General features: G+C 38.1%; 1 protein-coding gene across 1 annotated transcript in view; it reads left to right on the forward strand.

The window, feature by feature from the left end:
- Positions 1 to 16,502, forward strand: part of LAMA2 (laminin subunit alpha 2) — a 672,905-nt gene that overhangs the window by 592,596 nt on the left and 63,807 nt on the right. The window contains 5 exon segments of the mRNA XM_047732179.1: positions 2,941 to 3,095; positions 9,635 to 9,778; positions 10,778 to 10,911; positions 12,820 to 12,979; positions 15,966 to 16,090. Coding sequence (XP_047588135.1) covers positions 2,941 to 3,095; positions 9,635 to 9,778; positions 10,778 to 10,911; positions 12,820 to 12,979; positions 15,966 to 16,090 — 718 coding nt within the window.

Genomic DNA, 16,502 nt, shown 5'->3' on the forward strand with positions numbered 1-16,502 from the left:
TATAGGGACTCCTGGGTGGCTCAGTTGGTTGGACGACTGCTTTCGGCTCAGGTCATGATCCCGGAGTCTCCGGATCGAGTCCCGCATCGGGCTCCCAGCTCCATGGGGAGTCTGCTTCTCCCTCTGACCTTCTCCTCGTTCATGCTCTCTCTCACTGCCTCTCTCTCAAATAAATAAATAAAATATTTTTTAAAAAGTTCGCTTATGGATGTATTTGATAGAAAATGCTTTCAATTATGTTATAGAAATCAGTGAAATACCTGTATGGTACCAATAGAAAAATGGAAAATAGAATTCTTCTACAGACTGAATCGAATTGTGATTCTTCTGAGGACACAGATTCAGCCACTGAAGTTCAAAAAACTTCTTTGCAGTAGGATTAAAATAGATTAAGTATACGTTGTTGTATCGCTTCCTCCCCCACCCCATGCTCACTTCCCTCCCTCTTATGAATAATTATTCTCAACTTTTAGAGAATTATACCTGGAGAAGCACAAAACAAAACTAATAAAATTAGATCTTACCAAATGAGCAATTATTGGGATATAATAATACTCTCTCTTAAATATCTCATAGTTTAAATTCAAAGTCAAAAATTAAACTTCAGAATGGAAAATAATAATAGTAAAATCCAACATATTGAAACCTGAGAAATACAACCAAGGCTGTCTTCAGTGGAATATGGGTGTGATTACATTACTAAACCAGCACTGAAATAAGCAATTTAGGTAATCAACCCTATAAATGAGACAAAATAAAAATAAGATGAAAAAAATGGATGAATTAGAAGATGGAAGATAATACACTTGATAAATACAAGAGGTGAATCCTTAGGAGTGTAAAGATAAAATATTTTTAATGCTTGGCAGACTTACCCGAGAATAATAAAACACAAATGGACAAAGTTCTAAAGGAGCTATAACTAGATACAAAGGGGAAACTTAACACATAAGAAAGTACTTATCAAAACTCTATGCTAGGGAATTTTAGAGCCTAAAAGAGATTGATAATTTTCTAGAAAAACATTGAATTATCATAATCTATCTTCAAAAGTGATTTTAAAATCTATACACTCAAATAATTATAGAAGAAAGTCACAAACTTTTAAAAAGCACTATTTAAGAAAGTATCAGACTCAGTATCACAGAGGTTTTATTTTTAAAACCGCCAAGAAGATAATTTCCAAAAGGCTTCAACTTTTCCAGAAGATAGAAGGGGGGGAAAAACGAGTGAGGGAGGTAGGAAACCTTTGGATTTCATTTGGAAACATTTGATAAGAATCTGAGAGCTTTCAAAGGAAAGAATGCATTCTTGGATGAAGCTGAAATAGTCTGCTTTACCCTTTTTCTTTTTCCCATGAATCCAAATCTAAGTAATTTTTTTCTTAATTCTAGGATAATTTGTAGAATATCAGGGTAATATTGGGGAATTGAAGGAAAAAATGGACAAATGGTTTATTAAAAGTATACAGAACAAAAGGGCAACTGTGTCTGCTGAATATCCAGTTATGTAGCAAGAGCTTTGACCTCAGGAGCCTGCATATCAGGCTTTGATCTAGCAACTCTTTTAATTAAATTTAATAATACACTTATGTCCTTTTTAAACTCCCTTACAGTATTTTTCATATTTATGAGCATGAGTTCAAAATACTCAATGCAAAGCCTAGTTTAAAAATAATAATTTCCGGGGCTCCTGGGTGGGTCATTCAATTAAGCAACTGGCTCTTGATTTTGGCTCAGGTCATGATCTCAGGTCTGTGAGATCAAGCCCTGCCTCAGGCTCTGCTCTGGGCACGGAGCCTGCTTAAGATTCTCTCTCTCTCTCTCTCTCTCTCCCATTTATGCTACCTGTGTCTGTGTGTGTGTGTGCCAAATAAATAAGTAAATAATAAGCAAGCAAACAAGCTTTGAAAATAATACTGTCCTTCCTTTTGAGCACCTTTGATTCATTCCTGAGGATTAGTTCTCAGTGGATCACTGGCCGCCAGAGTGCTTATCATTCATAGCTGAGCAAAGCGCACAGCCTTGGTCTTTAAGCAGTTTCCCTTTTTCATCAGAGTCACAATGACAGAAATCAGAACAATACATGCTCAATCAGATAATAAACGGTGTAGTTTAGGTAAGATGACCAGCGTCCTTGAAATAGAGTAATTGGTTTCCATGTGTCATTTGCCCTCCTATGAAAAGCTCATGCTGAAAGTCTGTGGATCAATGATAACCTTCAATTATTTTAGGGTTAAACCCCTTTTGAAATTGTTGATATTCAAACTTTTTTTGAACCCATAAGAATGGCCATTTAATATGGTTCAACCTAATATAGAGATTAGGATAATCAGTTCTTCTTCAAAATGAAAATGAACTACAGCATGAAAGATTTAATTAAAGTTTAACATAGGCCTTCAGTCTAAGGGTTGTTCAACACCGAAATGTTTTCAGAAGACATTTTGATAGCTTCCCTCTTTAAGACATACAAAGACAGACCGTGAGAAAAAGAAAGAAAATCAATTTTGGGTGAGAACCCTGATTTAAATACGGTTCTGGCTTGGACAGATGAAGTGACATTTTAAAACAGTTTCATTTCCTTGATTCTGTGACTAAACTTCTATAAAGGTAAGCTTTGGACCTGAAGCTAGGAATTAATCATCGAATTAAGGTCATTGTATTCTTTACTTTCAATGCTAACATTCACCTTGATCACAAAGCCAGAGTGTTGGTCCTCCGTCTCTAACACCTCCCGTTTGGCTTGCCTGAGTCCCAACTGAAATTTTCCATTTGCCATCACACACTGCGCTTCTGCCATCATGGCCCTGCTTTATCATGTGGATAAGATGAGAGCCTTTTAATTATTTAATGAAGCATACTACTATTTTCATGTCTCTGTGTGTGTGTGTGTGTGTGTGTGTGTGTGTGTGTGTGGTATGCACTCATTTTTTCAATGCAGTTGCAGATGCCGATGCCACTGTGAAAAATCTAGAACAAGAAGCTGATCGTCTGATAGATAAACTCAAACCCATCAAAGAACTTGAGGATAACCTAAAGAAGAACATCTCTGAGATAAAGGAACTGATAAACCAAGCCCGGAAACAAGCTAATTCTGTAAGCTCTTTTCATTTTCAGTATCAGTAATTGATTGTAATTTGGGATATTATTCCCAGACAGAATGCCCTCCCCCTGTGTATCCTGTTGACTGATCGCTGGTTATTTTCCTTTAACCTGAAGCAATTTTATGGGGAGGGGAGGAAAAAAAGGTTAGTTTTTTTTTTCCCCCATAAATTTCAAAAGACATCTCATAGTAAGAATAATCACCACTTACTGTTTTAGAAATGGGAATTTTGGTATATGTCATCATTGTTTGAATAGGGTAGCACAAATAGCAAGAATGGAAATCTTACTATTGTATGTTTAAAAGGCATGGATGCTTTTGATAAAAGCAAAAAAGGCCAACCAGCGGGGTTGTATCAGCAATGAGTAAACAAGGTTATATAGAGTGATAGCAATGAACAACCATTATTCTCTATATTTTTTGTCTGAGTACAACAACACAAATTATTTTGGTTATAGTTTCTGCAGGTTTGTTTTTGTTTGTGTTGTTGTTTTTTTGTTTTGTTTTGTTTTTGGAGGGTTTTTTGAGGAAGAATAGCGAATATCTTACTTGTATCAAAATTTGGTTCTTTACCTACCCAATTAGAAAACTCATAGGAGAGAAGAACTTTCTAGAAGATAGCAACCTGGTGAACCTGGGTAGAATTGCTAAGTACCAATGTGAAACTTTATCTAAATTCATCCCATGGTGACTTTAGAAATAGAAGGGAAAAAATAACAGTTTATATTGTCAGGTTTAAATGCAAATCTTTTTATATATCCAAGTTTTCTGTCTCAAAAGTTCCATTTTCTGAGCAACTTTGAAACTAGAATGACCAAAAATGCCCTTTCTTAATCCACCAACTTATAATTTTCTGAGTAGTGACCAGGAATATGAGACCCAAGGAGCAGTATATCATTTCTCCTCCTTATACATAGCTGATACCTCTAAACAAGGTTAAGACAATAAGTTCAAGGTGCACTTTAAAAAGGAATTCATGCCTGACTAAGGAGAAATTTAGAAAATGATAAATTCATCAAGATGATGTACATAGGCTCAAAGTAAAAGAAGCGGATAGGGTTGAAAACACATATATATTGAGTTACAATCTGAAAACCAAGTGGGCAGTATGATGACATACAATTATGGTACATATGAAGCACAAAGTGAAAAGAAGTAGATGTTAGTTTGAGGTTTGGGATTTTGGCTAAGATTTAGCCCATGTAGAAAAAGCATCTCCTATATTCAAGGCAACTTCTACTTACATAGTTTATAACACCATAGAAGAAATAAGACACGTACATAAATAACTCCAAGGTAATGCCAAATAGTGTGTTACATTGCCTGACCGATGGGAAATGCTATACAGTTCTGAAAGAAAAGAACTCCTCTAATAGGGGCCAGAAGATTTCCCAAAGATAAGAATTTGAGCCAGGCCTTGAGTAGGTGGGGAAGTGCTGGATTTGGATTGGGAGAGTAAGGAAGGAGAGCATTCTGAGAATGATCAAGGCAGAGAGAAAAGGAAGTTTCGGGCTCATCTCATGAGCCAGTGCTCTAGTTTTCCAGGATGACTGGTCGAGCGAACATTGAACTGTAAAGGTGGAGGCCAAGTCTTGTTAGGCCTTGGATGGCAAAGTAAGCAATTTCATTTAGCCAGAATGGTTCCTGAGATGAACCTTATTGGTGAGAGAAGCTGAAAGTTCTCAAACAAGAAATCTAATTTCTCAGAGCTGTGTTTTTTTTAATATGAATTTGGAAGTTGTTTGGGGTATAAATGAGAGGAAACTAGGAACAAGACAACTTCAATAAGAGTCCCACCTGTAGCAGGTGGAAGTAGCAAGAGAAAGGGAGAGCTTGTAATATCACTCCTATCGTTTGCAATGTTAATTTAAAAAAACAATAATAGTGGGGCACCTGGGTGGCTCAGTGGGTTAAAGCCGCTGCCTTCGGCTTAGGTCATGGTCTCAGGGTCCTAGGATCGAGGCCTACATCGGGCTCTCTGCTCAGCAGGGAGCCTAGCTTCCTCCTCTCTCTCTCCCTGACTCTCTGCCTACTTGTGATCTCTGTCTGTCAAATAAATAAATAAAATCTTTAAAAAAAGAAAAAACAATAATAATAAATATTCTCTGGAAAACCACACACTTAGCCTTATTTTCTTAGTCATCATGTGGGGAAATCTGGTCATTCTTATTATTTCTTCTTGTAAAGAACTCTAAAAATACGCCATATATTCATCAGTTTTCTGTGCTCCCTCCTACCCCTCTCCTCCCCCAGGGAGAAAGAGAAAATTCTGGCATGTTAAATACATAAAACCTATCTCAAAACATAAAATGAAAGACAGATATAAAGAACTGATACAAAAAAGTAACCCTTGTCCATGCCTTTCAAGGAAACTTTCATTCTTTTGAAACGGAAGTTACAACAAAGTGTCTTATTTTTTATAAGATGTTAGAAATATGTAAGCAAGGAAATTTTTTTTCAAGTGAGTTTTATACTAGCTTAAGATGACATTTGCCTGATTTTATAAATGTATTTGTAGCCTGGCAGTAGTGTCTGGATGTGGCCTTGACACATATTCAATATGACCAAGAAATTAAAGACATTTCTTTGAAAGTAGCTTTCTTTAGTTTGTTGACTCTGAAATGGAGCAGATGATACTCTTTTTAAATAAATGACCTAGTTACGGGTTGAGAGAAATGCAGTGAAAATTCAATAGATATAATAATGGGATCCTCAATAATGTTTAATTGAGTTCATAATGATTCATTGGTAATGTTGTATGAGGAATGCCTTAGAGATAACTAAGGCTTAGTGATTTTTGTTTAGAAGTCTACAAAGGGCTCACATTAGAAATAACAGTAATTGATAGAACAAAACATGTTTGTGTTTCAGAAGTTACTCCCTTTTCATAAGAGGGAAATGTCCTAGCAGCTTCTTCTGGAGAAATTTATAAATACTGCATTTTGATTGACCTGTTTTAATTTGTTTAAGAAGTCTCTAATTGGAAATCAAAACACAAGGTATTTAAAAGGAGAGATTAGTAGGTATGGACTGGTGACCAACAGTGTGGGCTGCTTGAATTTTTCAAGTACTGAGGGTATATTCAAAACCACAAGCCAGAAAACAGAAAATCCAGAGAGTTTTTCAAATAAATGTGTAAGTGTTGAGCAATAGGCTACTTTACTGGATCAATTGCTGGCATTCAGAGCATAACAATGTCATTTTGCTCAGAGAACCCTATTTTTTAGATATGTAAAGTATGCCATAAAGTAGATTAATTTTAACTCCTACTGTCATTAAATACCCTTCGTTCTAAAATGGCTACTCTCTTAGATTTTCAATTCTCAGATAGGGTTTCATCAGTTCAGTTAGGCTTCAGTACTCAGTGCTCTGTCATCCACACTTTGGTAATCCCCTTTTCAACACACCATCATGTAGGTCCCTATCACTTCTACCAGGTATACCCGAGCAAGGACAGAAACCAATCCTATGACCAAAGAGTCATGTATTCCACCTACATTCATTATTTCTTCTCTAAAGAGCAACCAGGGAGTATTATTACTTTATATTCTTTTTCTTTTTTAAGATTTCATTTATTTACGAGAGAGAGAGAGATAGCAACAGAGATAGTGAGAGAGAGCACAAGTGGAGAGGAGAGTGTGAAGCAGGTTCCCTGCTGAACAAGGAGCCTGATATGGGGCTTGATCCCAGGACCCAGGGATCATGGCCTGAGCCAAAGGCAGGTGCTTAACTAACTGAGCCATCCAGGCGCCCCACACTGTATTCTTTAAACAAAAATAAATTAGTTGTGAAAGTTAGTTGTGATTAAATTAGCCATAATACAGCTCAATGGCCAAGCCCATAAAGCACAAAGATAAAACAGACCCCACACACAGTTCCTTTTGATTACTAAGCCAGCCCCACTAGGAATTTGGATATGATTTCCTATAGCTCCTATAGCTCAATGTACTACTCAGCTCTGCTCATGAATTCCAGGCAGACCTTGACTTCTTCTCCTTGATCATCTTATGATGTCAGTGATGTTATACCCTGCCTCAGATACTGAATTTGCTCAGTGTCAAGGTCTTTCCTGATGATGGTTTTGGTTTACTTGCTGCCAATTCCTAAAACTCACCATATCCTATACCTTTTCCTGAACATTAAAAACATCTGAAAGCGGCATTTCCCCTATCTGCCTTCCACCATATTATCTTTCTCTTGCTTTGCTCTATAACTTTTTTTTTTAAGATTTTACTTATTTATTTGACAGGCAGAGATCACAAGTAGGCAGAGAGGCAGGCAGAGAGAGAAGAGGAAGCAGGCTTCCTGCGGGGCAGAGAGCCCGATGCGGGGCTCGATCCCAGGACCCCGAGATCATGACTGGAGCCTAATGCAGAGGCCTAACCCACTCAGCCACCCAGGCACCTCTGCTCTACAACTTTTATCTCTGGGCCCTTGGATAACCCTTTGTCTACCATGTAACACATTCTGCCAACCTTCACTGCACATGTGCTCTAGAGTATGAACATCCGGAGTACAAGTTGCACATTTCCTTCAACTCATTTTGATTCACTGACTCTCAGCACCTTACGTGGAAGGAAAATCCCATCGTTTGTGGAGGAAAGAACTAACATCCTGGTGGAGAACCACACTTACCAGGAAGACTGTCTCCCCCAGAATGCAGAACAAACACTCTGGGTACCAGAGTTACAGTCTGGGTCCCAACCTTAGGAGGAAGACAAGGACAAGGAAAACAGTCTAAATGGTAGACTTTGAGGTTATTCTAGCCCCGGGCCACCATCCCGGACTCCATTAGGCTGAGCCCCTGTTTCTTTCCAGTGCGTGTTTCCTCTGCAGAGGATGCAATTCGGTTAGCAGATGAGGTGATGAAACAATAATGTACAAACGCATGACATCTGCAGAGTCTGCAGGAAAGGCCACAGATCTGCCGCATTCCCAGAAGCTTTCAAACACATATGAATTTACATATTCATCAGAACCATAAACCCCTCCTTAGCTTTCTTTTTAAAACTTAACCTGTTTTTCAAAACAGAGGATCATAGGGGAAAGGAGGGAAAAATAAAATAAGATGAAATCAGGGAGGGAGAGTAACCATAAGAGACTCTTAATCATAGGAAACAAACTGAGGGTTGCTGGAGGGGAGGGGGTTGGGGGGATGGGGTTACTGGGTGACGGGCATTAAGGGGGGCACATGATGTAATGAGCATTAGGTGTTATATGCAACTGATGACTCCCTAAACTCTGCCTCTGAAAATAATAATACACTATATGTTAACTCATTGAATTTAAATTTAAAAAAGCGTTTTTCATCCAGCACCTCTTCCGTGTAGTCTATACCACCCTTGGAGAGGAGTCCAGGGGTTGCCTATACCCATTCCCTAATGAGACTTTTGGAGATGCTTCCTGTGTCACCATAATATAGAGACAGGCTGTCTTGTCTGGAGTCTGCGGTACCCTTCATGGGAGGAGCCATAAAACCAGTAGATTTTCTTCCAAGTGCAAAAGCTATTTGAGTAGCACAGAGTGCTAGAAAATTCACTGCTAGTGAGAACCAAGAGGAGGCTTCCTGAAGCTGAGCTTATAAATCAGTGGCAAAGGAAAGTTTTGCATCTTTCCCTGTCTCTGCTTCCTCCTTTGAGCACGCTCATGGAGCAAAGCAGCCCCTTTTTCCGGAGTTTAAGCTATCCTGAAAAATGCCCCTGTGATTGTATACCTGAAGCAAAGAAAATTAAATCATATAATCAACTAGTGTTATTTGTGGTTGAAGAAAGGCTCCCTAAATGTAAGTAAGAATCGATACGAACAGTTTCATTACTGTTCACATAGGAATTCCTTTCTTAGCAATTTATAGTAATTTTAAAATACTAGTCAGAAGAAAAAGGAGCTGTTAAATACATTAGTAGGGATAACCATTGAAAATTATTTCCATTTCATTTCCTGACAGCTTAATAAAAAGGTATAATTTATTCTCAAATGTATGTCCTAAGTGGCATGATTAATATTCTTTGTATTGTCAGAACATCTAGAACAAAATCTATTTGGCCTCTTCCAACTGCAAGAACATGAGGGTAGGTAATTTCCTCTTGAAAACAGAAAGAAAAGTGGTGTCCTACTTTAAGTGATACCAGAATCACCAAAATTTGAATTGTAAAATTTCTTCAAACAACCTTAATGAAGATCATTATCATTAGCTTCATATAAAATCACCTTTTGGAAAATGTCCCCACATTCATAAAGGAGGAAGGTATGAAGGTAAGAATTTGTTAGTTGCATGCTTCGAAAAAGAGTAGCATGCTAACAAGATACGGGACTGTGAACAGCTTATTGTCAAAATCCTGGAGGGAAGCTGATCGTCCATGCCCTCCTTAATGAGTATAATGGTGTCTGCATATGGGCATTTAATGATTCTATTTGATGATAAAAAAAAATAACTTCAAAGAAGAGATGATGATGTTTTTGTGGTTGTTTGGGAAGTACTTCAAACTTGCTGAGAGATTTAGTCTTGGTTCTTTGTACCTTGTTTTCCTTGAAGATCAAAGTATCTGTGTCTTCCGGAGGTGACTGCATTCGAACATACAAGCCGGAAATCAAGAAAGGAAGCTACAATAATATCATTGTCAACGTAAAGACAGCTGTTGCTGACAACCTCCTTTTTTATCTTGGAAGTGCCAAATTTGTAAGTTTGATGTTCAGCTTCTTCAGTCTCCTAGATATGTGAATACACAGAGGTTAATCTTCATAGTGAGGGAAATGTGTAGAACCTAATAACGTGGTCCCAAAATTGTGTGATGTAGCCTTTCAGATTTGAAAACCTCTGAATCTTACCTCACAAAGTTCTGAAGTGTCAAATTAAGTTAGAAGAAAAATGAATATTTAAAAGAAAACTTTGTGGTATTTAGGCACATCTGCTTTCATTTATGAGTAGTCAAGCATTTATTTAGAATTATGTTTTCAGATCTGGCTATTTAAGAAGGAGGACTAAGAGGACTAAAGCTTTATTTTAAAAAGTCTCTAAAAAATTACAATGAACTTTCATGTTGAATGAAATTACAAATTGTGTACTTCTTTCCTACCACTGAAAAGTCTTTTGACTCATGCTGAATTTATGACTCAAACTGAAAAACCAGAAGTTGTATCTACCAATACTCACCCCCAAAAGTTTTCATTCCTTTTATTTGAACATTTGACTCTGTATGCATGAGAATCTTCCAAAATGAATTAAATTTCAACAGACCAGTCATTGCTTAAGTCAATACTTGTCATTCATTTGAGACATTTTAGGTCACCTTGAGCTAAAGAAAAAAAAAAAATCACAGCTGACCCCTTAAAAATGTCAGTGTCCTTGGTAAAACCAATAATGAATTCTACCTCCAAATATTTTCTTTTGTCTCTTCCACAAGAACCAGAATGAGAAAAGACTTTTGTTTCAAAAGTAGAATTGGTTAAATTAACACATATGCCTCAGTAGTATGGACACTTGTGTTGCCTTAGAGATGCAATAATAAAACATGGCTTAATCATACCTAATAACAGTTTGTATTGTTTGGGAATTTTTATTGTGAAACTTCTAATTATTTCACTTATCTATAAATAGCACCTTTTGAAAAGAACTCCGTTGGCCTCCTTGGGCTGTCTGATATCTGATATCTGTTGTTTTTGTGTTTCTCTGAACCAGATTGACTTTCTGGCTATAGAAATGCGTAAAGGCAAAGTAAGCTTCTTCTGGGATGTTGGATCTGGAGTTGGACGTGTAGAGTATCCAGATTTGACTATTGATGACTCTTATTGGTACCGTATTGAGGCATCAAGGTAACTAACTCAATAAACATTATAAGACAGTTAAATGACAGAATTTGGAAGTAGCTTCCCAATTTATAAGAAAACTCTTCTTTCCATTTCAAGGAGGTCGCTATGTATGCATATGTACAGATTTTATATATTATACATACATGTACAAATGTGTTTCAATGGGTGTCTTTGTAGTATGCTTGAAACCTACACACCTCCCACATATTGATCTGAGTGTCCTGTCCATTTTGGACTATTCCGCTGGTTGTGTCATAGTCGTGCTGTCATACTCTCAGACATGCTATCTCCCCTGAAGAAGGAGCCCTGAGACTGGCCTTATTACGCACAAGCTAGAGTGTGAGGGCTGCCACTCGTGCTTAGCTCCTCTTCTGGTCTACACAGCAATCTTGCCTACAGGCAGGTGCATATCTAAATGCTGGCACAAATATATAAGGTGTTGTATCCACGCTACTTAAAATGGTTACAGGATATTGATTCATTCTGTCTGAAGCTTTGATTCCATTAACTTCTAGCAGTGTGTAGACACCATAGAGAACCCATTCCTGTCCTCAGTCCTTTCCCCTCATTTCCTCCTCTTCTTTACCTAATTCTCAACACCTATGAACCCCGAAGCAGCTAACAGTTAAGAGAGTATGTATAGTTAAGGGCTGGGTCCAGAGCTGGATAGAGCAGTTGTTGAATACAGATGATGGTACAGAGAGTTTTACTCTGTGTTTGTATACACTTACATTTTTTCATCATAAAAGCTTAAAAGGAAACAGTGAGAAGCAATATTTTTAGTTCCTTTTTAAGATCTTCAGTAAAGGAATGTGAGAGAGAGAGATAGAGAAAGAGAGAGAGAGAGAGAGTGTGTGTGTGTGTGTGTGTGTGTAGAGAAAGAGAGAGAAAGCAGCAGACAACATGCTTCCATGCCTGAGAGTAGGGGAGGGATTAAATACTTTTGTGACTTTAAGAACGTTTATATTCACAAGGGTCGATTCTTTGATCAGAAGAGATACATTCTGGTAAGATGAGGAAGAACCTTATTTGATAAATTCATTCTCTTGTTTCCATGTGCTTCAGTTCACACTGCACCATCAGAGACAAAAAGATTACCTAAATGAGGCAGTGGAGAGAGACAGAGACACTCAAGTTTTGTTATGACTGCCTGTCCCAGAAGACAGACCAGTTTTTCATATTTCACAACTCACAGACATCAATCACTTCAGAAAATGAAATAAAATAATAATAGCTTCCAAAATTCTATTAATTGAATGTAAGACTGCAGTTCTTCCATACATTTTGTATACACAACTATGAAGACGAGATGTTACGCCATCTACACTGAGATGGGATGCCAGCAGTAAAAGATGCACAATTCCAGGAAGACTACTTCAGCAACTTTGGAGCCAGGATATAACAAGGGATTTTAGGAGAAATGATGCAGCTTATCATGCAGAAGGGTGGCTCATTTGGGGTTCACTTGCTGAATTAAATTAGACAAAATGCTCAAGGAAGTAGTACCAGCTCGTTTAAAGAGTATGTGCTGGTAAACAGTAAATTGTTTTGCAAACCAATGGGAACAGGCCTTCTGTTTAAGCAGGGGCCATTCCATACGCTCATTGCTGCTGTGTCATTTCACCTGGACTCAACTGTGCAGGATCAGACTCTCCTGTGGCTGACCGGTTCTGGCCAGATCTGCCAGGAAACAGCCAGCAAAGATCAGGCTCTTGGTCTGATTTGCAGCTTAAATGAATCCAGATCTTTGGACGCTCAACACCCAGTTAACTCTTAGATATTCTGCCACAAGTCCCTACAATTCTTACCTTTAAAAACTAAAGTTACTGTAATAACTTTACTAAAGTTACTGTGATATGTGTTTTATGTTCTGCATTTTCTTTTGCTTCATTTCAACACGCACCCCTCAAGAACTGGGAGGAATGGGACCATTTCGGTGAGAGCCCTGGATGGACCCAAAGCCAGCATCGTGCCCAGTACCTACTATGCGGCATCTCCTCCGGGGTACACCATTCTTGATGTGGACGCCAATGCGATGCTGTTCGTTGGTGGCTTGACTGGGAAACTGAAGGTAGTGTGTTCTTTCCCATGCTTGTTTATTTCATCTTTGTCTACAACTCCTGATATAATTGCTCTGGGGGAAGGCATGATAAAGCTCTCAAAAACTCTGCAACTTTTTACTTAATTTGTTTATGAAAACATACATTTCTTTTGAGTAAGGATTTTTTCTTCTTTCCATATCCAATCTGCAAACACAATGTTTTTAAGCCTAAGCCTGTGTGTATTTATTTAAACAGTTGTTTTGCCCTTATCTGTGGCACCAGTTTTTTTATAGTCTTGTTTTAGTTGTCTCAAGAGCAAAGTGTTTTTTAAATATACCCCGTTTTCTGAATCAGTTTATGATTTATTGATATGAAGTGCTATAAAGTTCAGACTCACATCTAATTAAAAGATTTATGAATACCTTGGGAAATACCACAGGAGTCATAAGCTTTCAAATCATGGTCTGATTTTTAAAGTTTTCAAGTTGCTCTTCTCCTTATTCTTCTAGAGCAATGCACTTAATATTCATAATTGCTTCATGACAGGTCCTTGTGCATTTCAGATTGCTAAGTGCCTGCATTTTAAAGGAGCTCATGTTGATTAAATGATATTAGGTGTTGGAAAAGGACCTGTAGGTGAGATGCGAGACCACAACCAAATACGATGGATAATCCTGGGCTTGTCAGAATCATCCTGGGATGAGATTAGTCAGAAAATGTGAAAAGCCAGGGTGACCCCAAATTTATGAGAACTCAACCTTCATATAGAGTGAGGTTGTTTTATTTGCTCTGTGTATGAGATGTGACTCTAAAGTCTTGGAATTGATTCTACAATTACACACTAAAACCATCCACATTTCTTAGAACCGCATATAAATACACAATGGTACGTGGTAATATATAGTCATATTGCCAACTTTCTCTCCTCCCTAGGAAGATAAATATAGGGGTAGCACAGAGTAGTATGAAAACCATGAATTTTGAAATCAAATCCAAATTGAATTCCCTGTTCTCTCACATAATAAAACATGACCTTAGGCAAGTCACTTAGCCCCTTGGGCTTCAGTTTTCTCAACTAGAAAAGGGAGTTAAACTATCTACCTTGCTTTAGGGGTACCTGGGGTGCCTCGGTTGAGCATCTGACTCTTGGTTTCAACTCATGTCACGATCTCAGGTCCTGAGATGGAGCCCCTGCATGGCAGGCTCTGTGTTCAGCAGAGAATCTGCTTGTCCTTCTGCCCCTCCCCCATTAGTGTGCGCTCAGGCGCTCTCTCTCTTTCTCTCTCAAATAAATAAAATCTTTTAAAAAATACATCTACCTTGCTGTGAAGGATACAATAATAACCCCTTATAACATATTATAACCCTATGGTATGCCAAGTAATATTATAAGTAATTTACATGAATTAACTTACCACTCCAAAAGGTAGATAATATCCTCCTTGTTTTACAGTTAAGAAATCTGAGTCAGAAAAGAGTTAAATGACTTGACCAAGGTCACACAGCAGTTAGTGGCAGAACTGGGATTTGAACACAGGTTAACAGGCACAAAAGCCTCCGCTCTTAGTCACCACATTTCACTGCCACTGTGAGTGGTGAGAGATTATGTGCATAAAATTTACAACAAATGCCTAAGACATGGTAGTTACACCTTAAATTGCATCTCAGATAATTCTTATTATTATTCAGTTGTCACCAGATGTAAAGAAACTCTCTTCTGCTAGTCTCAGAGTAAAAGAACAGACGCCTAAAATCTACAGAAAATCTTAATCATTTTGGCCAAGAGTGTCAAGGCTCCTGCTGCATCAGAATAGAAATCAGAAGCTGAAAACAAGTAACTAAATCAACATGCTGATGAAAATTCAAAAGAGCAGGAAAAGATCCTAAGTCTAGTTTCTAGGATGCGAGAAGGTAAAGCAAAAAGCCAAGAGAATCCACAAGTAGGGTAATCAACCTCTGGAAAACTAAGAGACTCCAGCTGATAACGGAGAATTCCAAGGGCCGTTCTGACTTGTAAATATCAGTGGCTTCCTACAAGGCAGGAAGATTCCTCGAACACAGCAATAGAAAGATGCACATGTTGAGTTTAACCTGATATTGTAACTACAAAAGTTAAGCTGTTAAGGGATCATCTTCCCACATTTCTTCCAGAACCCAACTCGTCAATTCATTTTCTTAACCCTCAATTACTCAGATAATTGTGGCCTTTGGGAAAGCATTTCTAAAGTTATGGGTACCAGAATATAGAATTTATCAGTAATGTGTCAGTGCCAAAAGAAATAGTTGTTTAAATTACAGCAAGTTTCTCTAGAGTGGACAAGGTCATTCCCCTCCTTCATGACTGTTATATATCAAGCTTAAGACCTTTCCCTGTGAAAGTGACACTGGAGCTGTCATTCAACAAATATTTATTGAGCCCTAATAGGTTCTGTGCTGTGTTTATCAGCAGACAATCACAATATGGTCCCTTCTCTTACAAATTCACTGTTTCCCTTCATTCTCCTGCATTAAAAACCTGCTTGGGTATAGGAGGAAATGAAAAATTGGGGACAGCACTATCCTTAAGTTATCTACATATAAGCTTTTTTCCCTCTGTGTGGTCAATATGTGTGCCTTCTCAAGATCTTTGAAGAGATGTCTCCTTAATGGTACATGAAGACTAGCATTAGTTAAATGCCTAGGCACTGGCTGTGATTCCATAAATAAATTACCCAATTTAATACTAATAATCCCAACCCCAAGACAAGAAGATAGAATCTCAGAGTGGATAAGCAGCTCACCTCAAGTCAGAAGCTAGGAAATGTTTATTTACAAATGGTGTTACCAGGGGTAGCACATAAGTAACCAGGGTCTGTGAAGATAGAATATAGTTAAAAGATGAATAGACGCAAACCAAGAATATCACAAAGAGTAGACAATAACTACCCCAGATTTCACGGCTAATAACTCTCCTGGATGCTCTAAGACTCCTTGTGAAATTGTAAATTCTAACAAATATTACATTTCTCTCTGTAGAAGGCAGACGCCATACGCGTGATTACGTTCACGGGCTGTATGGGAGAAACATACTTCGACAGCAAACCTATAGGCTTGTGGAATTTCCGAGAAAAAGAAGGTGACTGCAAAGGATGTACTGTCAGGTGAGCTGAAATGAGAACTCCCCTAAGGTCTGGCCTGTGCCTCACAAAATCTTTAATTTTGTTGTGCAATATTCTATTATCGTGCAGATCATATGGAGCAGAAAGGATGGGACTATGTCTGGGGGGTGATTTACCATGAAGCTGATAAAAGGTCAGATCCTTTCACCCATTTGTACAGGAACTTTCCAAGGCCCTGGGAGGTGCCCTGGCAGTAGTTTCAATGTTTCTGTAAGATCTGCAAGAAAAGGTATTTTCTACTCAATCAGTTGAAACTACTCTTTCTTTCCATCCCAATTTCCCTCCATGTCCAGAACCAGGAGGTTTTTTATGGCTGTAGCTCTGCTGTCATCGTAATTTCTTTTTTCTTAAAGAGAGTTTTCCTTGAACTGATTAACCTTCAGGTGTCACAGAG

The sequence above is a fragment of the Lutra lutra genome, chromosome 6 (genome assembly GCF_902655055.1).
Source record: "Lutra lutra chromosome 6, mLutLut1.2, whole genome shotgun sequence".
In the NCBI taxonomy this organism is placed as follows: domain Eukaryota; kingdom Metazoa; phylum Chordata; class Mammalia; order Carnivora; family Mustelidae; genus Lutra; species Lutra lutra.